Source organism: Seriola dumerili, unplaced genomic scaffold (assembly GCF_002260705.1).
Source record: "Seriola dumerili isolate Sdu_G_001 unplaced genomic scaffold, Sdu_1.0 BDQW01000138.1, whole genome shotgun sequence".
In the NCBI taxonomy this organism is placed as follows: Eukaryota; Metazoa; Chordata; class Actinopteri; order Carangiformes; family Carangidae; genus Seriola; species Seriola dumerili.
This window is the reverse complement of record NW_019174393.1, coordinates 11,687,906-11,715,246: the sequence shown is the minus strand read 5'-3', so window position 1 is coordinate 11,715,246 and position 27,341 is coordinate 11,687,906. Positions and strand designations below refer to the sequence as shown.

Here is a 27,341-nt window from a genome sequence, read left to right as displayed (position 1 = left end):
GGCTGTATATAAAAAGCTCCGGAGTCGATGCTCCTCCTGGTGCGGCGCAGTCTCAGCTCTCCACCGGACCGGTATGCACTATCCGCGGAGGAGGAAGTGAGCCGCGCCAACCGTGAAAGATGCAGGCGGAGGACATGGAGGTACCTATCATTAATAACCTTAACGATAACGGCGACAGACAGAGGCCGAAAGGGAAAGATGTGTTCAAGGATCAGCAGAAGGAGTCGGAGGTAAATCTGAGAGGCGTTTGTGTACAGTCAGCTACAAGAGCTTATGGTGTAGGAGCGCACTGGAGGTGTGTATGCGTCCGTGTGTGTGTGTGTGTGTGTGTGTGTGTGTATGCGTCCGTGTGTGTGTGTGTGTGTTGTTGCTGGGGAGCTTTCAGACCAGCTGAATGTCCTTTCCATGCGGTGGAGTCGCTGTCTTGGCTCGAAAGCATGCATACATGCAGACAGGCAGGCAGGCAGACACCGAGGTGTTATTTTGGCAACCGGCTCCTATAAATAACCCAGCAGTAATCCTACAGTGGTGCTCAACGTGGAGAATGCAGGTGGTGAAATGTGACTGGTGCTGTCAGGACCACACCACCACTACTAAACATATCTGAAAATCATGTTCATGTCATGTTTATAGATCTTTATTCCCTTATGGTGTCTCTTGGTGGCTAATTATAATATCCATATCCCCATATCCAACATATATGACAAGGAAAAGCAGCAAATCCTCACATTTGAGAGCCAAGAACCATCATGTTCGAAAACGGTTGATATATCTTCTGTCAACCAATTAACCCAATAGTTGATTTATTATCTTTGGATTCATGTTTTTGATATTGCTATTAATTATAGCTAATAGATTCTGATTTATGACCTTTACAAAATGCCTAACTGACTATTTCAGAGCTTAAACAATTCATTCATCGAAAAGAAAATGACTGGTAACAATTCTGATGATCAATATGATAATGAGTAAATTTTATTTCTGGTCTCAGCTTGTCACATGTGAAGATCTGTTGCTTTTCTCTGTTTTATATTAGTGGAAATCGAAGATCTGTGGCATTGGACTGATGGTCACTTTGGCTTCTCTTTGGCTTTTTAAAAAAATTTTTTTTTTAATTTTCTTTAAAAAAAACAAAACAAAACAAAAAAAAAATAGGTGAGCCCTACAATATTTCCTTCTATCCAGTCATAATGGCTGAGACATGGATCAAGATCTGACTCATGGATCAAGTTCACAAATTTGATGTGATTTTTAAGAGTTGTTTGGAGTCACCGTCTGAAATATGGAGCTGTAAGTCTACTCTGCTTTTGTAGACATGACTGGTTTATATTCAGTCTGTTGGGGCTTTTTTAGTGCCATGCAGCTATAATTCATACCCTCATGAAAAAATTACACAAAGATGGTTTTTCACTGCTGCGTTGCTTCAGCTCAGATACATCAGACAAAGCTGTCATCCAGGGCCAAAACCCAGTCCATAAAACCCCCTCCACCTTTTGTATGAGCACATTGAATGGTTTTGAGGGAATTAGAGCATATTCATCTCACAGCATTCTGGAGGGGGGGGGGGGGGGGGGGGGGGTGTTTGGTGATGGTGAGTTGGGGGTGAATGACACAGACGTTGAAAGCACTTAACGTCGAAGCCATGTGTTTGTGTTGATGTTGATTCTCCCCGTGGCCTCGATGCACTACAACTGGGATCCGGTGTCTGTCTGCTGAGTCAAGTGAAGCTCAGATCTGATTCATTCGTGTATGTAAATGGTCCGTCATTTGTGCCTGGTAGAGCAGTCATCTGTTGTCTGTGTGGCATATGTTGGTAGGAGTGGGGGTGGTCTGCCTTGACATGGTGCCCAGTGTTTGCACACTGATGCGGTTTCAGAGCGTGTGGGCACAGAAGTCTGTGCCAGGTTAGAGCAAGGACGACTTTCGTTATCAGCTGGCGGCAGAGAGGGGAGACTGGATGAAAAAATGAAGGAGAGGGAGAGAAGGTGAGGAGGATTGGGTGACTGGAAGGAGAGGGAGAGAGAGAGGAGAGAGATGGTAGAGAGAGGCATAGTTTGGTCTGTGTTGATGCTCCTGGGGATTAAAGAGATCTCAGTTGGGTTTGGAGAGAGTGGTGGCAGTGGGTTCTTCATTAAACCCCTGAAGGATGAGACAACTTTAGTAGATAACAATTTTGATCATGGGTTAATAGGTTTATCAAAGCAAAGTCATTTATCTAGAAAAACTGTCAAACATTCCCTGGTTCCAGCTTCTCAAATGTGAGAACTTGCTGTTTTTTCTCTGTTTCATGTCATTACTGCTAAAACAATTAATTGATTACTCAATGAGTCAAATGACAGGAAGTTTACTGCTAAATATTTTGAGAAGCAGTTAATCATTTCAGTTGTTTTTCAAGCAAAAAGGCCCAAAATTTGTTGAGTATGATTTGGTTTTGGAGTAGCCTCCAACAATTTACAATTTGTGACACATAATAAATGGTTACTGGATTAAATGAAAAAAAATAATGGACAGTTTAGTCTGTAATGAAAATAATCATTAGTTGTAGTCTGAGTCTTTAGATTTTGGACTGCTGGTTTGACAGTTTCTCTTTCAAAAAACAAGATTTTTTTCTTTTTTTTTCTTTTCAAATAATAATATGAATTTCATTTTAAAGAGATAAAGCGGAGTTGGCTCTTTAAAAAGAGGCTGAGACATTGTACATTTTAGTTTGTAGGACCCAGCACCAAAAATGCTAGATCCTAAACTTCCCATAATGCAGAGAGAGATGTGTTGAAGTCACCTTTAGGCTGACTTAGAAACAATTTGAAGACGTTACCTTTGGTTTAAGGAAATTTTTATATGGAATTTTCACAATCGTCTGCTATTTTGCATACTAAACCAATAATCGATTAATCATAAAAATATCCAACACATCAGTCAATAATGAAAAATATTGAAAATTTCTAGCCCTATTTTACTACACACTGAACTATCAAACAGCAGGATGAATGGTGAGGGGGGGTGGGGGTGTGTGGTGGCAGCAGTGGATGAATGCTGGTGTTGCCTGCCTGCAGCAGTGATGATATCACCCAACAAGTCTGTAATAGCTACTGTATATCTGAGGTTGCTTCTCATGGGAGAACACAGCAGCATAGTTCACATGATAGAAGCTGCCCTTTAATGAAACCTATTGTTAAATTACAGTTGTGAGCTTTCATTGGCATTGATTTTACAGTATCAAAAAATGGATTTTACAGTTTTACAGTGAGCTTGTTTTAAATTATAATGAGCATGCATCAATACTGCCCAGAGACACATGGCTTGTACAAATGGCTAACTGAAAACATACTTACATACACAAAATATTATTTTCCTTATTATCTTCCACTATCGATGACTAAAACAATTAATCATCCATGAGATGCTTTCAGCACATAATTATATGACAGATAGTGCTGATATTGGTGCTCCTAATTGGCTTCTTGCAGCTAGATCAATATCGAGCAGTTATATGCCATAAGCTGCATTATGTGAAGGTGACATTAGGATGTTTACATTTATTTGTAATGTAGGAAGCTAAGGAAGAGTCTGAAGATGTAGACAGATCAAATCAAATGAGCATCCGGTAAGAAAGTGATGCAGCACCTGGTCACAAAGACCCACAGGTTTCCTTTACCCGCACTCAGAGTTGTGGGTAATTTTGTTGAATCATCTTTAGTCCCAAGTGGTTCTCATTTCCTGGTTTACAAGTGCAGTAATGACATCAAATCACATTACTTTGGCTCGGTGTCATAAACAAACCGCCGGCTGACGGCCTGTTTATTTCAGTTCATGCTGACTTGGTTGCAGCAGGTATTTATAGGAGACAGCTACATGACAGCACACAGCAGTTATTTAACCAGGATAGCTGACTCAGAGCACATCCTTATTTACAGTCTTGGGCTGGCCCTCGGGGCAGTTTTCACAGGGTTAAACACATCTAACACTCTGAGCTCTCAGCTTGTCAGTGCTGTTCCTTAATGCTCATTAACATAAAATGAATCTTTAATCATCCCTCTAGGGTAATTTCATCAGTTCACATCTCCCACCCAAAAGATAAAGAGATGAAAATGTTCCAGTCACCAGGCGAATTCTCTTGCTGCTATTAGGCTTCTATTTATCCCAAGTAGTTCCCATACATAGGTTTCACTCTGCAGGAACCCTTTACCCCTCTGCTCGGTTGATATACTGTATACTGTCTTCTAGACTTTTATACATGTACTGGAAGACCTTGATCAACCTTATATGCTTTTTATTGTGCAGTGTTGTCGTGCTCAAATTGAGTATATGTGCACTCTCTGTTCCCCTTCACCTGAGTGAAATGTTTGTTTCAGTGTGTGTGTGTGTGTGTGTGTGTGTGTGTGTGTGTGTACTTGTAAATGCTACATCATAAGAACCAAAAGAAAAATGTTTTTTCCTAACAGAGTGAGGACATTTTTGGAGAGTGAGCACATTTTGGTCAGTCCTCACTTTCTGACGTACTTTCAAATGACTGCTTGAAGGTTAAGGCTTGGCTTTAGGGTTAGAGTTAGGTTTAGGTTGGGTTAGGGTCAGGGTTAGGGTCAGTTGTGATGGAGAGGGTAAAGGGCTAGTGAATGCATTTTGTCAGTGAGTGTCCTCACAGAGATAGAAGTACAAGTGTGTGTGTATACCACTTTCTCGTCAAGCTAATCAAAAACTGTACTTTGTGATAATCAACATGCTAACCTGCTAACGCTGACAGTGCTAACATACTGATGTTATGCAGGTATGATGTTAACCACATTCACCAGATTAGTTTAGTGTGATGGAAATGCCATTTGTTTGGCAGGTATTTGGTTTAAAAAGAAAAAAAAAAGAATATTTGTACAATTTTCTTTTTTACTTTTAGTTTAAAAGTTGAGATATTTCAGTCTGGACCAAAGTGGATTGAATATGCAACATCGCGTGAAGATTGTACATGTGTGCAACAGCATGCAGCAGCGAGGGTGTTCACAGGGATCTTAATGTGTGCAGTCTGTCTCACGGGCACGTGCTAATCACAGGGTGAGGCTAAAGTCAAAGCCAAGAGAGACCCTGGCCTGGGTACAGCAGCTAATCTGCCCTGAACCAGGGGGCCACGCTGACTCCTGCGCCCTCTCTTTCCTCACTTTTTTTGCTGTGGTGCTGCATTATTGCAGGTTTATTGCTTCACTGGTGCAGATTGATGGACTACTTTGTTAGGGAGAACCTCCTGTAACGGTTCAATCACACTGATTAAAGCAGCACTGTAGCTGTGTGTGCCCACAGAGAGCACCTGTAACTGTGAGTGGCTCTGGATGAGAGGATCTGAGAGGGAAAAAAAAAATGTAAACGACTGGAGATCCGGCAGCCAATCATAACGTGAAAACACACATGATGAGGCAAAACTGTGAACGAGCCTGAAGAGCGAGTGGGTGATGTGTGAAGCTGATGGGAGTTCAGAGTAGTGGTAGGTGTTACAAAATGTGAATAGCGTATTGTATGTTTGAGTATCTGTTTGTATGTGGGTGTCAGGATGGATGTGTGTGTGTGTGTGTGTGTGTGTGTGTGTGCGTGTGTGTGTGTGTGTGTGTGTGTGTGTGTGCGTGTGTGTGTGTGTGTGTGTGTGTGTGTGTGCGTGTGTGTGTGTGTGTGTGTGTGTGTGTGTGCGTGTGTGTGTGTGTGTGTGTGTGTGTGTGTGTATAATTGGCTGAGTTCAGTGTCATACTACAATGTATGCTCATGTGTGTTTTGTTTCTTGTTCACAGAGCTCCATGGAGTCTCCCAACCTGGAGTTTGAGTATGGAGACACAGACACACTCACTGCTGAGCTTTCAGGTAACACCGACCACCTGCTACACCCACAAGAAACTTCTGTAAATCAGTTTTTTTTTTTTATGAATCTTTGTGCACAGATCCCCTAGTAGCTTTTATCCATTGTCCATCAGAGTCTGACTTTCAGCTAAAATTATGAATGGTTGTTATGGGAGACACAAGATTTCACCCACAGAATTCTTGCAATAATACCTCTGGTTTCCACTTGGCATACAGATTACAATGTGCTATTGATTGGAAAACTAACTCTGCATCTACATTCCTCAGGTTTTCCTCAGCTGTTTTATGTTACAGTGTTTTTCATAAGAATAAGAAAAAAAAAAAAACAAGACAATAAGTTGACACAGAACACAATGTTCTGGTCCTGACATGTTTTTCAGACATAGGACACACTGCATGAGTAATGTTCTGAGTAATCATAAACACTTTGATTATACATTCAAAACTGCTGAATTTCTCCAGCATCTGTGTGTCTGGTAATGCCTCAAATGTGACTTGCAGCCAAAAGATGCACAAATAGATAGTTTCTGATTGTACTTTAGTTTATTTGAAGTGTATAATTTATATTCCTCTCCTGTCCAGCACTAACTTTTTTTTTTTTTCCCGGATCCAGCAGATGTGCAGAAAGAACCGTTGAATAACAGCAGTGGTTTAAAGTCAAAATGATTGTCCTGCTGGTAGATGGCAAGCGGCAGCTGATTTGCCAAGAGTGTTAGTCACACTGGCAAACACACACACACACACACAAGCGGGCAGAGAGTCACAGCAGCTTTCTAGCGACAGCTCCTCGGGGGCCGAGGAATGATGACTGCTCTCGGAACAGGAGGAGATGCATGACAACGTGACGAATTGTCAGACTGTTAGGCTTGTTAGACAATCGCTTGATCCATAAAACGTCAAAATGCCAAAAAGAGCAGCAAATCATCACTCTGGAGAAGCTGCAACAAGAAAATGATTACAGCTTTTGTTTTGATAAATGACTTCAAACGATTAACCCATTAGCAAAATAGTTGTTAATTTATTTTTATGTCAATCAACTAGTCAATTTATAAACTAATTGTTTCAGCCATAATTCTGTTTTATTCTCTTCACAGAGCTCTACAGTTACACAGAGGAGCCGGAGTTTGCCCTGAACAGAGACTACTTTGAGGAGGACTTCAGGAGCCATGGTACTGAGTGTGTGTGTGTGTGTGTGTGTTGTGTGTGTGTGTGTGTGTGACACGTCTTAAAGCCATGTTTTCAGATTACCTGTAGATTGCCAGGTGTGTCCCTCCCCTCTCTGCCACTGCCTCTCAGGAAGAGAAAGTAAACACAAAATGGGTACGCACACTTTGCCAACACTCTGCTTTGCTGTGCCATATCAAACACACACAAGTCCACAGACAGCAGACTGGTGCTGCTGTGTTGCTGCTGTTGTTTATCACAGAGACCTTGACAACTCCTCCACCAGCGTGACTTGTGTTGACTGACACAACAAGACTGAGTGCTTTTATGTAGCTCTGAATGCCCCGAATGGATCCAGTTTACTGCTTGATAACAGCGTCCTTCAGTGAAATGTTGAAGGTTAACTGCTTTCTCAACGTGGTACACGCACGACGAAGTGTGTACTGAAGGGAATTATGGGTGAAATAATAAAAACATAGACTGACTAAAGTTAACTTCCACTTACATTTCTACAATTCCTCCGTCATGAAACCATTTCACTCCTCCAGCCCTCTGTGCGTCTCTCGACTTTACACTAAAAGCTGTTAAAGCAATGTGTTCAGCTCAGTTTTCTCACCTCAGAGCTACAACACAAGCCAGAGTTGCTCTCCAGTGTGTTGTTGTGGGGTTTTTTTTTTTTAGTTTTTTTTTTTTAAGCTGACCAGTGTGAGGTGAGTGAGACCAGGCACATCAAAGCTCTGCTCTTTTAAGCTGTTCAAAGAATGAATATCCCCGCAGATACAGATGGGAGGGCCCATCCCAACTATGCGATTAATTATTGGTTACCGAGAACAAAGCGGCTTTTCCAACATGGACCTTGGCATTATAGTCAGTCTGATGAGATGAGTCCTTAATACGGGGTTTCTTTACTTGATATGCTGAAGCAAAATATCCTGTGCAGAAATGATCATGTTTTCATTGTGTTAAATGCTTTTTCCATGTGAAAATAATTAATATTTATTACATCAAAATATAATAGCATTATCACTTGTTGTCATTCTCCTCCATTTAGTGCAAATTGTTTCAACAAAGTCTGTTTTCTGGGAATGAAGGCCATTCATTTTGAAAATATTGTGTCTAGCAAAACACTGAGAATAAGCAAGAAGCCACAAACGTCTCAAGGCTCTGCGACACACGTCGTAGACAAAAGAATACCTTGCCATTTGGAGTTGAAAAAGAGCGAGACGAGCTCTGTCCTCCTTTATCTGACACCTCCTCTCCAAGCTGAATGGTAATGAATAGCAGGATTAGATGAGAGCTCTCTCTCTCTGCTGTTTTACAGAGATAGAGCGCAGAGCTGCGTCTTTGCACCACAGGCTTTTCATTAGTGTGTATGTGTGTGTTCAGTGAGCACTGTATGTTGGTTGTCAAAGGGTGGGTTTCGGGTTTGACTTGTGCTCTTTTGTGTGAGTGTGTATACATCACGGCCACTGACAGTTTGCTCAATCAGTGCTCATAAATTCAGTCACTCACATAAATTACAGTGATTATCACAACATGTCTTATTTAAGATTGCTGTAGAAAAGTATGTTTTTGGGGACAGTGCTGAAATTAGAAAGCAACGTTTGCTTCCTGACTTGAGTGGACAGTGCACGTCAGAGTATATTAAGCAGAAGATCAGGGCTCCACTGATCATGATGATGGTGCACTGCTTAATGCCTATTACTGTCCACTTCATCAAATGAAGAGTCTAAGAATAGAGGACTTACACAGTGGAAAAAAGAGACTTGAATCCTCGCCAGAGAAGCCTGCATTTCATTAAGTTGTATGCTTTTTGTAGTAGTTTGAGATCTACTTCACATAAGACTATGTTTTTGGTAGTGCTAATAACCTTCACACCTTTTTGTGTGTGTATACTGTACATGTGTCTCTTTTCCCCTCATGACGCCTCTGGCTCTGGTAATTACTGCGCTATATGCCTCCCTAGTTTTCAGCTATTTCTAGAGCTGATGCAGTGGGCCTGAACATGATGTTGAAAACTAATGACAGACAGATCAAAGCAGCCGTCAGTCTCTATATTTACACACACACTATAACATGAAGACAGTGAATGTTCAGGTCAAGAGAACAGTTTGACTAAAATGATTTGCAGTCAAAAGTAATTACATTTTACGTTACAGTACATGATACACTTTGGCTTAAATACTGTATTAATACCAGATGATAACAAGTACAAAGTGACTGATAGAAAAGAAAATGACTATAGTAACTACAGTAAGCTAACAAGTTTCATAATTGCTAACGAGTATGATGATATTTTAAGATAACGAGAATGATAATTCAGCAGCTAAAAAGTGTGATAATGCAGTAAGCTAAAAAGTATGATGGTACATAAAGCTAACGGGTTGGATAATTCAGCATAATCCAGTAAGCTAGTGGGTATGGTAACAAATAACAAGTGTGGAGTGACTGATAGAAAAAGCTGATTAATTAAGCTAATGAGTAAGATAACAAGTGTGAAGTTGGTAATGTTGGGACACTTAAGCTAAATATTTTTTGTAGAGCGGACATTACTAAAAATGCATTGTCTTGTTTAAGAAGCATAACTGGTATTTTTTTCCATTTGTGGTCTTTCTAAAAAAAAAAATATCAACCCCCCGTCTCTTTCTCCCCATGTTTTCTGTCACTGTAATAAGCCAAAAATGTCAAAAAGAAGAAATCTGCAATAAAAAGAGAACATGGATACACAGTAAATCAGCCTCAACTGTATAATCTGAGGCACAGGAGAAAGATACAGAGAAAGTGCTTCTGAATCTCACCTTGAACACTGTGCTGTTGTGTGTCCTCTCTGGAGCTCGAGGCAGGAGGTGGATCGAGCTGACGGTGGAGGAACAGAGGGCGTATGTGATGAGGCTGCTGGACGCGCTGGAGGTGACGGACAGGGACAAGAGGCTGAAGGTGGCCAGAGCCATCCTCTACCTGGCTCAGGGTATGTAGGCCCAACACATTACAGCCAGCAACAAGCATTTTTTCACATTAACATTATTCCAGTATCTGACTAAGTCATGACAGTGAGCCAGCATGCATAATACCAGAACTAAATGATATTCAGCCATCATTAATTTTATTATGGTCACCTGTGTTTTTTCTACTGTGTGGAAATGTCTTTCCTGAAAAAAGTCCATGTATAAATGAATTGTAGCAGTTAATATACACCTGTATACCACACACTTGTTGCGATTAACTTTTTACTTTAGCATATATTTGCTTCTCAAAGTCTATATGCATGATACTAGACACCCAGTGGCATTTATGTAAAATTATGTTAACTAATGCATATTAATGCAAAGAATAGCACATATTGTATAATATATACAGTGTCAAACACCTATTATGTGAGAGAGATTATTCAATAACCTGAAAAATTCCAAGTAAAAAAGAAAAGAAATATGGCAATATGAAAAATATCACACATCCAAAAACACTCTCTTTGTGTCCCATTTCCTCTACACCTTTCCCCAGGAGTGTTTGATGAGTGCGACACAGAGGTGGATGTGCTTCACTGGTCCAGACACAACGTCTTTCTGCTCTACGACATGGGCATCTTCACGGCACTGCTGGAGCTGCTCAGCATGGAGATAGAGTGAGTAGTACTCACTGAACACACTGGGGATATATGAGTCATTAAAAACTTTTCTTAGATACTTCAATAGACATCAATAATAATAATGACATCAGTTACTGCGAAAAATCAAGAATACCATTTCTTTAATATTGCTTCAGTGTCACTTTCACCATAGATTTGTTTGGTGAGACTATAGAATTACTGCTAACAATAGATGGTAAAAGAAAGGGACACAAAGGGCAAGCAAGCCAGAGAGGTAAACAGGGCCTCAGAGAGATGCAAGGCAGCTCGTCATATCTTTTTTTTTTTTAATTTGTTTCCTCCTTGGGTGAAGGTCTACAGCAATAAAGGAAGGGTGAGGGCTGAAATAAAGGGTAGAAATGTTATTATGACTGTCAGATAAAGGAATGCCTTCCTTCCTATCCGGAGGTCTTTCATACAGTATGCAGCAAGCTTCATGTTACTAAAAGGTCACAGGTTCAAGCACTGAAGGAAACAATGTGTTTTCCTTGTTACAAGATCAAACTTCTCTCAGAATCCTCCCACTTCTGAAGCCCAGCTCCCTCAGCACATCCCTTGTTTCCTCCCCCAAAATCCTCCATCTCCTTTCTACAACAAGAGGGGGGCAGTCAAATGAGAGGAGAGGAGGGTTGTGGGATTATAAATACACAGAGAGTAACTGAAGTGCAAGGAATACAGGAAACACGCCGTCTGTGATCCACGCTTCAAACCATCCGTTGGGGACGCGGCGCGGCAGCGCCTCCTTCAAGTCAGCTTTGTTGCTGCTGGTGTCAGCCCGAGTTGGGATCCAGTGCGTCTTTGTTGTTACATAAGCTGCTATGAGGCATCATGGCACAGTCTGTCCTATCACCAGGCTGCACGGCAAAGCAGTGTAAGCAAGCCAATCAGGCAAACACACACACATGGTGCTTTGCAGGTCATTGCTGGTTACACAAAAAACATGAAAAAAGGCATCTCATTGAAAATGAGTCTGGTTGTGTACGTGTGAAACCCTCTGTATCCTTATATCATTATTATTATTATGTGGTCGTCATACTGATACCTATATTGTCACATGTTATGTATTTGTATTACCCTGACTGTGCAGACTGGCTTGTCATTTTAAAATTAGCCACTAAAATGATATAATTATTTACTTGTGTGTGCACAGTAACAGCCAGGCGTGCAGCAGTGCAGTGAGGAAGCCTGCCATCTCTCTTGCAGACAGCACAGAGCTCAGGTGAGGAATATAATCACATTACTCACAGTCTGCTCCACCTTCTCCTCTACTTCAAATAATGGGGAAACCAATAAGTAATACACAAAAAGATTTTTATGTGTACTGTATTTTCCCATCCCTCCATTTTATGTCTCCTGCCTTGCTGTTTTTCCTCACAATTTTTCAATTCACCTTAGTATTTGTCATGCTTACTTTTCTGTCATCTGGCCACATGCACACACATACACCTTCGTGGACACGCACACACACCTAATCTCCAGAATGTAATTATATTCTTTGTCCCTCTCCCTCACATTCATTTTCATTCTCTGCTTTCACTTAATGGAATTGATTTTTGAAAATAAAATAGGCTAAATGCTCCTTTACATGCAGGCGCGCGCGCACACACACACACACACACACACGCACACCCATATTTTCACACATACACAAAGCTCCGTCTGTGCATTCCCCAGATGAACACTTACAAATAATTACAGACTAGAGGGGTAGATTTGCACCTAATTGCTGCTACAAAATTGAAAAACCATTATAGTTATTTTGAACAAAGTGAAAAGCTTTGAGTGAACAAAGCATTTAATGCCCCAAAACACCACCTGACTTAACATCAGGTAATTGTGAATGGATGGTGCATTATCAGGCATTATCTGGCAGAGCCCAGGAATCATCTCCTCCCATTTTTATAGGCAGAAGCAGACTGCATAAACCAAGCACTTCACATCATTTACTGTTACTCTGCATCTATTCCATTATACTATTGTTTCTTGTACATGTAGACCTGTTATGCCCATTATCATTGTTTAGGACACCAGTTAAATGCCTCCCACACACACACACACACACACACACACACACACACACACACACACACGAACACACACATACACATAGACACAGTCAAGTTAAGTGTTGCGTATGATCCGCTTCCTTGCAGAGTGTTACTGAGCATCATGTACCTAATGGTGGAGACCGTTAGAGTTCGAACAGAGGACGACCGACCTGAGTGGATAGCAGCCAGAGAGACCTTCAAGAATGAGTTAGGTGTGTGTCATTTAGTATCTTGATATTACAGTTATACTCATATGTCCATATACCCAATCCAAAAACATTTGCTTTGACCTTTGTCCCCCCAGGTTCACCCCTGTACAACGGAGAGCCCTTCGCCCTGCTCCTCTTCACCATGGTGACCAAGTTCTGCAGCATGAACGCCCCACACTTCCCCATGAAGAAAGTACTACTGCTGCTCTGGAAGACAATACTGGTTAGTAGGTCATAACCAGTCATGCATCAACATGTAATGCACACCAGTCATTTCTTTATCTGCAGCTGTTTTTTTGTTTTTTTTCCATTTATTAGTATGTTTCTCTAATTGTGAATCCTTATTTCAATATGTTTGTAAAAATGCAACATATCAGACTTTGTAAGGGATGAAACGATAAAGTCCTGGACTGATTTCTGTCACTGTGTCTGGTGTTAACACAAGATAAATGTGAGGGATCACAAGATAATTGATGGGACTGGAGAGAATCAAAGCATTCACTATTTCTTCTACATAAAAATAGTCATGGCTTCACTTTTCTCTAATATGTAATTTTCTCTTGTGAAATACTGGATTCTTTTAGCCTCTCATACGTGTAAAATGTGTTTATTTTTGAGATGAAAATTACATCAGTTGAAGTTGTAACAATTTACAGACATTTTAAACTTGTGATCAGGGGTCGCACATGGACATTATTTCATTTTAGGGGCAACAAACCAAAAAGGTTGTGAACCTCTGTTCTAGAGTGCTGTCGACCAATGGCAGTTTTTGATTTCCATTTAATTAAAAATTGTGAAAATTATATGTAGTGTGCTTTAGGCCAATTGCCGACAAGAGGCACAAACTACATGTATGAACTTTTATATCCTGTACTTTCCACTGCATTACATTTCCCACCCTTGTGCCTCTCCTATGTACATGATTCACTCTACATAAGCCTGTACATTGTTGTGTTTCTGTCTTCCTCCAGTTCACCTTGGGGGGTTTCGAGGAGCTCCAGGAGATGAAGGTGCGGGGCAGAGAGCGTTTCAACCTGCCTCCACTACCGGAGGACAGCATCAAGGTGGTTAGAGCCATGAGAGCAGCCTCTCCCCCGGCCTCCGCCATGGAGCTCATCGAACAGCAGCAGCAGCAAAAGAGGGGCCGCCGCAGCCGCAGGGTACAGCCCCCCCACCCACCCATCTTCCACACACAAACACATTTACAGTGTACCAGTAGTGTTAAATGGATAAAATATGTGCTATTTTTAAAGTTACACCTTATATTTTACTTCCGCTTTGATCCCTCACATGAAAGAGCTTCTCTTCAAATTCACACACATTCATTGAAAGCTGCATAGTCAAAAACAGGTGTGAATGTCAGGGCTTTAGAGTCTTCACAGTATTTCTGTAGCCAAAAGACAAACACACACACACACTTACCAATGCAGTCTCTCACATAGTCCCAGTGTTGTGCCAGCTGTTTATTTATCTCAGTAACATAGAATGTAAATGTGTGTTTGGTACCTATAACCCTACAGTATAACTGAACTGTATTACTAACATGGCCTTATAAATGCTAACTCGGCTCATGTTTCCATTTCTTATCCTTGAACAGTTTCATCTGTTTTCTAAAGTGGATCTATGGATTTCCCTCTGTAACTCATGCTCTTTGCTGGGTCGGGTTTTCTAAAAGTGCTTTAGTGCCAACATCATCAGTTCCCTGTTGTAGGTCAGTGACTACAGATGATCTTGGTGCTGTGACGGCTTTGGGAATCCCAGCCCTTTGATTTTTTGTAGAGCTTTGACAGGACAGGCTCTCTCTCTCTCTCTCTCTCTCTCCCTCTCTCTCTCTCTCTCTCTCTAACTGCCCTGTGGTTTCTTATTGCCCCTCTTCCTTGTGTCCCCACAGAGTGCCTTTGTTGATAGCTTGGAAGGAGACAGTCCCTTTACCAAGAAGCAGGTCTTTACCCACGAATTCCCTCTTTTCCTTCTGCATTTTCTCTCTGCATTGCGCTGGACTTTTTGCACTCCTCTCCCACATCCCTGCCACCTTCTTTTTGCTGTCTTTTTTCTCTCTCCCCCTGCCTTTCTTTCTCCTTCTTCCTTTTTTCTTTCTCTCCTCATCTTCCTTCTCCCGTCATTTAACCTCATCCGCACATGTTGGGATGCACCAGAACTATTTAACTATATTTTACCATTTTCACATGTTGATTTAATTCTGATTTGTATCTACAAAGAAAAGGATGTTCTTGGTGCAGCCTTGGTCTTTGCTTCAATTCCACTTAATTGCCTCCACCTGCATATTTGTTTCACTTTCCTTTTTGTCTGTCCTATATTTCTCTTTCCTTTACTCTGACTTATCTTTCTTTTACACCTATCTTTTTAATTATTTTTGCCATGTCTGTTTCCTCCATTCCCATTGACATTTTTTTTAAACGTTATTGTTACCCTCCTGACATCCTTCATTTCCTCCTCTGTTCTTCCACCTTCTCCTAATCCCTTTCCTATTTCTTTCTCTTTTTCCTCTTCGTCCTTTTGCTCTTCCTGCTCACCTCTTCTTTTTCCTCCCTGTGTTTCTACTTTCTCAACTTCCTTTCTGTGCTTACTCCACCATTCTCCTCTCCGCCTCTTTCTCCACCATCAACTAACACCGCCACCACATACTGCCCCTCCCCTCTTCTTCATACCCTATTTCTTCCTCCTCTCTCCTCCTCCTCCTCCTCCACTGTGGCCTGCTCAGTTCGGGGGTGTGGGGTTTGAGAGACAGGGCTGACTTGCTGGCTGTTGTCATTGGCGCTGGAGCGGTCACTATCCACTATCCCATAAAGACAGTCACTTCAGACATCTACAGTAGTAGCATCTTCCCTGTAGTTTCATCACATTGCTACTGGGTTTGGCCTCAAAAATCACCTTGCACTGTAGAATCTGGACTAGGGGTCAATGTCATGAAAATGCATTCATTGAGGAGGTGAACTGAGATCGCTATCGACATAGTTTTACTTCTGTAGGTGTTGTACTTGGGTTTCACTTGACCTCTCTCTTAAATGGATGTCATTGAAAGCAGTTGCCCCCTAACCCTGGTAGAAAAACAATAGCTTTATGTCCCACATAGCAGAGAATGGCTTCTCCATAGAGAATGGCTCACGACACAGTTTCTCCTCCTCTCTCCCTCCCTCCCTCCACTTCACCATACACTCACTCTACTCTTCACGTAGTCCAGCATTAGTACTACCACTGACGCACCATACATCAACTGCACTAGCTCAACTAATGTCTAGAACGCTGACTCATGCCTGATGCTTGCACTATTGCCACAGTCATTCATTAGAGAATTTGTTTGAACTGAGATACTGTGTGTGTATGTGTGTCAAAGTGTGATTCGCACTTGAACTGAAATGGGATTGTTTGCAGATAAGAGCTAAATATGAAGTCTTAGCCTTATTGGGTCTTGCTTGCATTTTTCTGCCTGTATCTTTTGAAGTGCAATTGTGTGGTAAGTTGCTTGCAGTTGCTGTGGAAAGTTGTGTTTTTGTCCCACTTTAAGTAAATTTGACATTGACTTTAGCTGTCTTTTCTGGAGTTTGGTAATCCAGTGGTTTTCAACATGACAGGGGACTTTACAAGACAAAAGAAAAGAGAAGATTTGGGAAAATATATTTCTTCACTTAGATGTTAGAGTTAGGTGAAGATTTATATCACTCTCATGTCCGTGTGATAAATATGAAGCTACAGCCAGCAGCCGGTTAGCTTAGCTTAATGTAAAGACTGAAAGCAGGGGGAAATAGCTGGGTGGTTAAAATGGCTCTGTCCAAAGGTTGAAAAAAATCAACCTACCATCAAGTTGGCGGATAATATAAAGCTAAATTAAATATGAAGGTACAGCAAAGAGACAGTTAGCTTAGTTTAGCGTAAGGACTTGTAGCAGGGGGAAACAGCTAGCCTTGCACTATCCAGAGGTTAAAAATGTACCGAACAGCACCTCAAAATGTAACATGTTAATTTGTCTTGTGGACAAAGTCAGGCTAACTGTTTCTCACTTTTTCCAGTTATTATGCTAAGCTAAGATAACTGTCTGCTGTAGCTTCAATTATAAAAATGAAAAACTGCACACCTAAAGCAAACACCCACACAGGTGTTTTCATTTATGTTGTTTAATTAAGCCTCGTCTCAGGAGTGTGTGGCTGTGTACAATCCTCAAATGACATATCGTCATCTGCCTGTTAGTTTTGTTGCACCTCGCAACCTTTATCATAACCTTAGGTTTGGTGACATGTAATTCTTTACTTAAACTTGCACTTTGCCAGAGGTCTAGTCAGCCTTGGTTATTAAAAACACCTTTTTAGGTATGCAATACCTTTTAACTGACAGATATGACAGAAGTATCAGTCTTATCTTCTCATCTTATTTTATTTTATTCCAATAGGGAAAAAATACATTTACCAAAATGTCAAATAATTGTCAAATAATGAGACCAGTGTTTCCTTTTTATGTTTGTGTGAGTCATTTGGGAATCACTCACACTGCAAAACTTATTGCTTTTATTATTTCTTAGGCTGTACATGGTATGTTTTCATTCTGGTCAATATGTGATATAACAGAATTAACCATGTCAGCAGCTTTCTGTAATGCTTTGTCTGCAAGAAACGCATCTGACTTGTGCATTATTACTGTTGACATACAAATTTGATATTGTATGCATCCAGATGAAATGACGACATATGAAACTGGCACATGTCTAGATTGAAAATGCCAGATGAAATAATTTTTTTTTCACTTTGCATTGTTATTAAAAACACACCAGTGTTACCTGAAGGAATGAAAATTCTGTCTGGGCAACTTAGAGTCTACCTGAGGTCTGAATGTAGCTTACTCTATCTGTTTTTGCTTTACATTATTCCTGTTGTTGTCATCAGACAGTCATTGCACTTGGGATAAAAAAATCTTACTTTATATATAATGCATTGTAAAATGAAATATAATGAGGAAAACTAGATGTAGACACCAGTATATTATCCATAACTCAAAATAAAACCAGTTCTCTCCTTTAACTTGACCTCTTCAAAATAATGGACATGGCCTTTTCCTGAATCGTCAGTATAGTGATGTTTAAAGCTTTCCAAGAACATTAACCTTTTAACATACCTGTTTTGTCCGAAAGTAGGTTTTAAGGTGTTAAAATTAACCATTCATTACTCTATCAAATGGAAATTTCTACGTCTGGTACATCATTTTATTCTCAATGTGCAAACAAGCTAACAGCATGAGTTAGCTTGTTGAAGAATTAAAGCTTATATACTGCCAAAGCTATCAGGTAAAGTGTGTGTGTTGGATTTTAGTTATTAGTTATTACAAGTTACACGTTATTACACAGATTTACAATTTTGCTGCTGGTATTTAAGAACATTTTAAAATATAGGATGGTGTTAGTTACTCAGTCTCATGCTAAACACCCGCCCTCTCTCTCTCTCTCCCAGCCCCTGGTTAAGCAGGACAGCCTCGACACGTACAACGAACGGGACCCCTTCAAAAACGACGATGCCCGGGATGAGGAGGAGGACCCCGAGGACACGGACAGCGGCATCGAGGGCGAGGTGGACCCCCTGGACCGGGATGTCATCATCCAGCCTCCACCACCACCGCCTCCTTTGAGACCTCCGACAGAGAGGGTCAACTTCCCCAAGGGCCTCCCCTGGGCCCCTAAAGTCAGGTTAATTGCTCAGTTTTTGTTTCTTATTTAGCTTTAGGCAGCAAGTATTTAGACAAGGTAAGGCAAGGTTACAGATATACACCTGTTCCCAAAGTTTGAAAAAGTGCTTTAAAGTGCCCTCTTACAGTTTTATTTCTCCCTTAATTCAGGATAAATTACGCTGATTATATCCATACATAGGCCTGAAAGTGTTACAGCACACAAAATGGCATTAAAAACAGCTTCTGTGAGACCTTTCTATGAAAAATAATACAGGTATTCATTACTGTGACTACTAAAGATGATCCCTAGCTGACTTTTCATTGGTTTAACAGCATTTAGCTTTTATTCCACAGAATAAATACTCCAAATGATGGTTGGCCGCCTGCCATTTTGACCACTACAGTAGAGAAAACTTCCCACCCACAGCCAGGATTAACACCATTTGGCTGGCAGCTAGTGTCAGTTTCCCACCCTGATTCTGTGCCATCATTTGAGTTAAAAGTTAAAACTAAATATAAAAAATATATATATATCTCAGTTTTCTTTCTTATTATCATCCAGCAATATGCTCTCCATCTGTGTTTTCCAGACAGTAGCCTGTGTGTCTCTCCGGGGTGCTGTGGCTGCTGCTTTGGGACATGAATAATGCATCTGAGAGAGGACACAAAGACTTTATAGCATTGCATTTATAATGCATTCAGTATCAGCAAACCTATATTCCGTTTCTCCTTGAGCGAACCTTATCATTAAGTGTGTTTATTTCCATGTCTTTGGTTCACAGTGCTGCAACATAGGAGCAGAAGAAGGTTGTGAACCTTTTGCACGCAGTGTGACTGATGAGATTTGAGAAAGCTAATGTGTGTGTTTGCGTGGGTGTGTGCACATGAGTGCTCCCTTGAAAAACAGCTGATTTGTTGCCTGTTCGGAAACACAATTGTGGCAACCTTAGACGAATCTAAAATCTGACTGCAGCCTGCCTGTCTATTCACAGGGAGAAAGACATCGAGCACTTCCTAGAGACCAGTAGAAACAAATTCATCGGCTTTACTCTGGGAAAGTGGGTATCTCATCTGATACAATAAGACCTCTTAATATTTTTTAAAATGTTTTCCTCTTTCAGTCTGGTGTAACTGTTCATTGTTTTGTAGTGACACAGAGACCTTGGTTGGCTTGCCCAGACCCATCCACGAGAGTGTCAAGACTCTTAAACAGGTGAGCGAGGAAATCACTGATGTAGCATCTCATTCTCTCTATATTTTTGACTCTTTTAAGAACTAATACACAGATTCCCATTTACAATCGTCCTCATCCACTTTATTATTATGCCACCATGATGGCGACAGCCAGGGCCAGAGGCATGATGTTTTTGGGCTGTCTGTCCCATTCTCGTGAACGCAATATCTAAGTAACTTCTTGAGGGAATTTCTTCACATCTGGCACAAACATTCTGGCCATTATTCAATGCTGTAACTCAGGAAGTTGAGCTTGTGACCATATTTCCTGCAACTTGTTTGGAGGCATGTGACCGTGAGGCTGTAATTCTAGTTCGTCTTTGCATTGGCTCATTACGGTCTCTTAATCAATACTCCCTCGCTGCTGAATCCCCTGACACTGGCATCCCACTCAAAAATCTATAGCTCCTGTTTAAACAGACTGAAAAGTGTAGTTACACAGAGGAATATACCCTTGGTTGTCAGTTAGCCATGCTAATTAACACTTTATCTTTTACTTTTATTAACAGTAATTTGTCTTTGTTTTTCTTCTCTAGCACAAATATGTGTCTATTGCCGAAGTCCAGATCAAGAAGGAGGAGGAGCTACAACAGTGTCCAATGACTCTGGTCAGTAATGTTACCAACCAAACAGTATATATATATATATATATATATATATATATATATGGGCCTGTATACAGTATATATACACGTGTGTTTATGTTTTATCTTAAATTAAAGAATTGAATGTTTCTCTAGTGAGCTAATCAAAACCACACATAACATAAACAGAATATTTAAAGTGACAAATATTTCATCAGACTACAAAAAAATGCTCTTTTGTTTGTGTCTGAAAGGTCATGTGTGTTGTGTTGTGTTGTGTTTACAGGGTGAGGAGGAGGTGGAGGAGACACCAGCAGAGATGTTGTACCTGGGCATGCTTCCTAACCTTTCCCAGTATGTGGTGAGTAGCTCATGATACTAGCACTTCTGATATTATTTATTTTGGCATTATTGCTCTTTGTTTGATGTGGTCACCACCCAGAACAGCATATGGAATTTTCCATTTAACCATGGAAACACACTACATCACACTTATCTGCTATAAAATGTGTTTTTATCCAGCAAAATAATGTTGCAATGTTCCAAAACGTGCTGAATTCAGACAAACTTTAGTAAAACGTTGCAGTTAATTCAGTTAAATTTAAATTTAAATACATGTTTCAAGCTGTGTCTAGGTGTAATGTTTTACATTGTTATTTTTCTGTGTCAGATTGCCCTCCTGAAGCTGCTGCTGGCCGCAGCTCCCACCTCCAAAGCCAAAACGGACTCTATCAACATCCTGGCTGATGTGCTGCCCGAGGAGATGCCGTAAGTACTGTGGAAAGACCGCTGCATTTCTTAAAGCTGCAGAGCCACATACAGTACACCTGTATGCTGTCAGTGTCACCGCCTTTTACATGTGCTGTTTATTGAGCATCTTCAAACTGAAGCTACAGATGTTCACATAAGATTTTTCTGGGTTGATGAAATACTCTCAGAAATACACTTATTATGGGTTGATTTAGGTCTACAGGAGCGTCCAGCTTTAGAGCAGATGACACTGACAGTTTCCCTGTTGAGAAAAGAATAAAAACCACCAAAAGATTCACAACCCTGTCTGACATTTTCATGACTGAAATTCATATGACTTGAAATTCTACACCAGCTGGAAAAACCTCTGATGCATCAGCAACGGACTAATGAAAATATCTGCTTGTTTTCAAAGGGGAGTGAAGAGTCTGTCTCTTAATGCCTATGTTTTTTTCTCTTATTGAGACACAGCTGTATTATTACAGACTTGAAGGCCTTACAATATATGTGTGTGTGTGTGTGTGTGTGTGTGTGTGTGTGTCCTCCAGTATCACAGTCCTTCAGAGTATGAAGCTGGGAATTGACGTGAACCGTCACAAGGAAATCATCGTCAAGGCCATCTCTGCTCTGCTGCTGCTGCTGCTCAAGCACTTCAAGCTCAACCATATCTATCAGGTTACACACACACACAGACCATACACACCTTCAGTCTTCCCTCCTACAGGCACGTCGCATTACCGTCGTTCTCGCTTCTTTCATTTTTCTTCTCTTTATCCACCTTGTCCCCCACCACCAGTGCACACATACACTAATAACCATGCACCTCCCCCACTATCCTCCACCTGATTATCCGGTCAAGGTTGCCATTACTTTCCTCCTTTCATCCTCCTCCTCCTCCCCCCACCTTTGGACCCCTCCTCCTCACACCTCACAACCTGCATCAGCCTTGTAGACTCACAGATGGAGCTCTGTCCGTCTCAGTGGATACAGGAAATGGAGAGAGGTCGAAAGAGAGCATGTGGTCTAAAATCTGCTCTTTTTTTAAGGAGGATTTGGCCTGAATTCAGCTGCTCAATATCTTGTTTTATTTCTACTATCAGCAGTACTTTGGTTCAGTGGGCTGGGGATATTTTCTATTGCTAGGAAGGGACATTCCATCACACTGTTTTAATTGGCTGCGCTTTACAGTTGCAGTGGTAGCGCCCTCTGCTGCCACAAAAGGAGATTACATTTCGACGCATTAGCAGAATGCAGCTGTAGTGGGAAGTCATATCGATTAGTCTTGTACATTATTTGACCTCCACACTAACGCTGTATTATAACAGCTGATTTTAAGGATAAATTAGTTAGTCAGGAATCATTGCATCTAGAAAATAAGGCAAAAATACAGCACATTTTAAATAACCACAGTCAATAAAATACTGAAATATGAGCTCACGAGAGTTTCAGCAGCAGAATCGCTCCTGGTCTTAATCTTCTTGGATGAGGTGAAGGATTTATATTGCTGCCACACGAGGATAAAAATATCCTGGTTCTTGACCTTTTCCCCACAAAGGAAACTCATCAATGATACAGGATTATTGGCTAAAGGATTATTTTTTTCCCTTATTTCTAGAGATATGGATTTTTTTTTTGTCTGTTCCACTGACACCGTCATCTGTCTGTCCTTTACTGTGCCTTTTACAACATCTAAAAACTGCTTCGTGACTATGAAATAAGTTATTTTTTGTAAGACCAAAGGATAAAATCAGACTTGTGATCAAGTTACATTTTTAGGCGGCGCTCTTTTCCAGGCTGTCAAACTCTCTAACTCTTTCACACTGCCGCCTCCTCTATTCCTGCAGTTTGAGATTGTGTCCCAGCACCTGGTGTTTGCCAACTGTATCCCACTCATCCTCAAGTTCTTCAACCAGAACATCATGTCCTACATCAGTGCCAAAAACAGGTAGGATCCTTTTCTCTTGCACTAAAAATCAACACACGGCAGGCTTAGTTTGACACAAATAAGCTCTAACACTAGGTCAAGACTATGTTTAAATTGGCGGCCTCTCTTAATAGCACAGTTTATTTCTCAATGTCCCACCAAAGAAAACACACTGCTGTATGCTCCTATTCCCACTGAAAGCACTCTACACCGAGTGTAAAATTTCTCAAAGGAAAAATTGGACACTGTGTTTTTGAGAGTACAAAATAGGTAGCCTGGCATTATGGGTGTGACTTTCAGGAGGTGGAACAGATGGCCTCACAGCAGCAATGCAGTGACAGGAAACTCAGGTGTGAAAGAAAAAAAAAACAAAACATGACGCTACAAAGCAGGTGAAAGGAGACAGGATCGAGTCAGTCTGTTTGGCTTATGTGCAGACTGTAAAACTGGACTGTACAAATTATGAATACATGTAATTTGATGCAGCATTAAACAATCAAAAAATGTATGTATAGAGTATATAAAATGATGAGTTGATCTGTAACGTGCTTCTTGTGTGTTTGTGTGTGTTTTCATCGCAGTATCTGTGTGCTGGACTTTCCCCACTGTGTGGTGCATGAGATGCCTGAGCTCACAGCTGAGAGCTTGGTGAGTGAAAACGCCTGATTGATCCGTAATGTATGAAGAAGTACCAAGTAGGAATGTAGTCTTCGAAATATCATTATCACTTCACTTTATGTGTGTGTGTGTGTGTGTGTTTTCAGGAGGCAGGAGACAGCAACCAATTCTGCTGGAGGAACCTGTTCTCTTGTATCAACCTGCTGAGAATCCTGAACAAGCTGACCAAGTGGAAACACTCCAGGACCATGGTGAGTAATCCTGAATCACAGCAAGGCCTTGAAGCATTGGGGTGAAATTTTCATCTTGTTCCACTGTAAAAAAAAAAAAAAAAAAAAAAAAAGTTTCCATCCTAATGTGTCTTGTGATGCAATATGATCGTTTGAATGAAGTTTTGAGTCTAAAAAAATCTTGTTTTTAAGGTCAGTGTGAAGAGAAAAAACCAAGGAGGACTGTAAAACAAATGTTTCTGCTATGGATGGATGTTTTGTTTGTAACAAGCCTTTGGTCGGCCACAGCATGCTTAAACAGACGTCCCCTCTTTATTCCCAATTCCTTGCCAGATGCTGGTGGTGTTCAAGTCCGCCCCCATCCTGAAGAGAGCTTTGAAGGTGAAACAGGCCATGATGCAGCTCTACGTTCTCAAGCTGCTTAAGATCCAGACCAAGTACTTGGGCCGCCAGTGGAGGAAGAGCAACATGAAGACCATGTCAGCCATCTACCAGAAAGTCCGCCACAGACTCAATGACGACTGGGCCTATGGAAATGGTAACGATTATTTAAACTATTTAAACCGTTCAGTTTGGTTTAAGGTGAGCTGATAAAGAACTGTTTTGTCACTGTAGAGATGGTGATTCACATCCAACATGAGTCAGTTAGTGCGTTGCTACACTTTATTACAGATTGTGCCTCACTTTAATTTTTCTTTTAAGTTTTGATTTGGACTTTTTGTGCATTACGGACATTTACTGATTAAATATCCACAGCAGCTTCTATGTTTTTTTTTACCTTAACAGAAGTTTTAGCATTTGATAAAGCCATAGTCATTAATTCATAGTACACAGAGTATGCAGTTTAAACCATGACTAATGAATTAACTGAGAAATGAAAAAAGGAACATAGTAAATATTGAAATGATGAAATAAACAGGAACAATTAATGCATAAACTGAATTAGAGTAGGTTCGATGATCAATAGATTTAAGGATAATCTGCAGAATGCAATCTGGCCCTTAATCATCATTCACCTGGAGCCATAAATCCATTCAGCCTCTCAGGTCTTCATAAATGAAGTGGTCATGGTAATAATTAGTCCCAGCAGTCCTCCTCCGCCTTCACACACACAGCTGATTAGTAGAACAAAGACATCCCAAAGCTGTGTGAACATTTCAGGTCAATACATGCTAATTGTACAATTAATGGTGGATGTGTACATGTGTGTTTATGTATCTGTCTATGGTTTGTGTGTGTGTGTGTGTGTGTGTGTGTGTGTGTGTGTGTGTGTGTGTGTGTGTGTGTGTGTGTTTGTGAGAAATACAATGCTCCAACAGCCACTGGCAAGCAGGATTGCATTGCCATAGCAACAGAGAACAGGGGGACTTTTCAGGGTCACGGTCCCTTGCGGGAGAGCAAGTGATCTGTCGCCACAAGTGTTAGAGAGGATAGATGGGATGGTAGGAGCAAAGAGAGGGAGAGGAGGGGAGGAATGATAAGAGGTGGGAGGTGTGTTAGGTTTTGCGTCATTGCTGAGAAAAATTAGGTTTTTTACATTTAACTTATGAGGTGAAAGGCATAAGTGTGAACATTCAAGCATACATAGAAAAAAGTGTCTTTGCGATTGATTAAATATTCCCTCCTCTCGTCCCAGATATTGATGCTCGACCCTGGGACTTCCAGGCGGAGGAGTGCGCCCTGCGTGAGAGCATCGAGAAGTTCAACAGCCGCCGCTACGACAAGAATAAGAATGGGGACTTCACGCCCGTGGACAACTGCCTGCAGAGTGTGCTGGGCCAGCGCGTGGATCTACCCGAGGACTTCCACTACAGCTACGAGATGTGGCTGGAGAGAGAGGTGTTCTCCCAGCCGATCCAGTGGGAGGGGCTGCTGCAGAATCCGTGATGGAGGGGAGGGAGAGAGAGAGGGGGGGGGTGACAGAGGAGAGGTCACATGTGAGCTTGGGGTGGTTTTAGGGTGTGGCGCTACTGCAAAAATGGAGTACAAGGAGAACAGGAGGGAGGAATGGGGGTTTGGGAATGGGGGGAGGTGGGGGGGGGGGGTAAAGTAAAAAAAAAAGAGACTGGAGATGGAGAAGTCACCTCCCAGGTCAGGCAGTGATGGGAGGAGATTGAGTATGACGCAAAGTTGACGAGCAAATGGAGCTTCCTACTGTGAGCTCGGCACAAATAGATGCCACACACACACACGCACACACAAACACACTCACACAAACACACACACACACACACACACACACACACACACACACACTTGACACTAACATGTGCCTATGACTACTGTGAACACACATGGAGGTGACAGACAAGAACAGAGGTAGCAGAAACATCTTGTATCACTGTAGCAGGAGACTGTTGTGGCCAGTTATACTGCCCCCCCCCCATGTTACACAACAACACAAAAGTTCAGTTTCTACTGTATGTCCCCCTTTATAAAATGTTGGTGCTTTTTGACTCCTTGGTGATGTTTTCCTATTTATTTCTATCCATGTGTGTAGTTTAAGCATTTTATGATACATGATTTTTTGAAAGAAGATGTAAATTTAAATGATTTCTAATCAGTTAATGCCTTTTTTAATTTTGTCACAGAGCCTATTGGGTTGTAGTTTGTCGGTGATGGATTTGAAAGTTTTTCTTATGTATTTTCTAGAAAAAAAAGGCCTTTTGGAAGCAAACCACAGGGTTATTCTGATAGTACAAATGTTGGAGCTATTTCATCCCAAAAAAAAAAGGCACCAAAAAGAGAAATATACCAGCTCTAAGTGTATGGTTTGTTCGTGGATGTTATAAGTATGTATGCTCAGAAAGAAAAACTGGTTATCTAAAAATGGGTAAATGTGGAGAGGATGGTTTTGGAGCACAAAACAAACAGCATTTGCTTGAAGAAACTGCATTCTGAGAAAGGTAGTAGTTGCCTATTTGATCTCTTTTAAAACAGAAAATTTACCTTATAACTATCCTTGTTATTCCAGAAAAAGTCATCATCTTCGACCTCACAGAATCACTAATCGCTGATGTTGTCCAGGATTTATTCATGTACATGTTTCGAACCTCAGCGTTCTGTTAGTAGGTTCATTTTGACTCCCTTGCTTCAACCCGCTGACACGTTCTCCATCTGCCAGTCAACAGCACAAAACGTAAAGCGCTGAGTTCCCAGGTGGCGCCCTTGGCGAACGCTTTGCCACGCTTGCTTGGAAGAACCACAGTTGTCACAAAAATGGTGCTGTTTTTCTAGTTCGTCTTCAGCTGTACCTTGTCGTTCCTTTTACCTGCGACTACCTACTACCTGAGTTGAGAGCAGTGAAGGGTTTCCTGGAAATGTCTCTACTGAAGCACACAAAGAAGCACAAAAAAAAAAAAAGCATGGTCATCTTTTTTTTCATATCACTGATTCAGATTGTTATTGACTCGCCTCGAGGGGCCAAGAGCCGTCAACTATTATCTTTGTATAG

The 27,341-nt window shown here is 41.1% G+C and overlaps 1 protein-coding gene across 2 annotated transcripts; it reads left to right on the top strand.

Moving 5' to 3' along the window:
* Window positions 1-15: 15 nt before the first annotated feature.
* Window positions 16-25,774, top strand: strip2 (striatin interacting protein 2). 2 transcript variants are annotated; one of them, XM_022749380.1, is made up of 21 exons: window positions 16-140; window positions 5,766-5,835; window positions 6,927-7,001; window positions 9,830-9,964; window positions 10,498-10,618; window positions 11,772-11,840; window positions 12,775-12,881; window positions 12,974-13,101; window positions 13,850-14,038; window positions 18,335-18,567; window positions 19,541-19,606; window positions 19,698-19,761; window positions 20,318-20,389; window positions 20,652-20,726; window positions 21,036-21,133; window positions 21,664-21,790; window positions 22,960-23,060; window positions 23,621-23,687; window positions 23,804-23,908; window positions 24,221-24,425; window positions 25,524-25,774. In XM_022749380.1, the coding sequence occupies exons 1-21, from the start codon at window positions 120-122 to the stop codon at window positions 25,772-25,774; spliced, it is 2,379 nt and encodes a 792-aa protein (XP_022605101.1). In that variant the 5' UTR covers window positions 16-119. The 2 variants fall into 2 exon arrangements, with proteins under 2 accessions (XP_022605101.1, XP_022605100.1); XM_022749379.1 differs by having other exon boundaries at window positions 16-230.
* Window positions 25,775-27,341: the final 1,567 nt, after the last annotated feature.

What these genes read in the sequence shown, in the direction of transcription:
- strip2 (XM_022749379.1), top strand. Translation starts at nt 120, where the DNA reads ATGCAGGCGGAGGACATGGAGGTACCTATCATTAATAACCTTAACGAT. An exon ending in GACCTTCAAGAATGAGTTAG is followed by an intron (nt 12,882 to 12,973) that starts GTGTGTGTCATT and finishes TTGTCCCCCCAG; the next exon opens with GTTCACCCCTGTACAACGGA. An exon ending in TACATCAGTGCCAAAAACAG is followed by an intron (nt 23,061 to 23,620) that starts GTAGGATCCTTT and finishes TTTTCATCGCAG; the next exon opens with TATCTGTGTGCTGGACTTTC.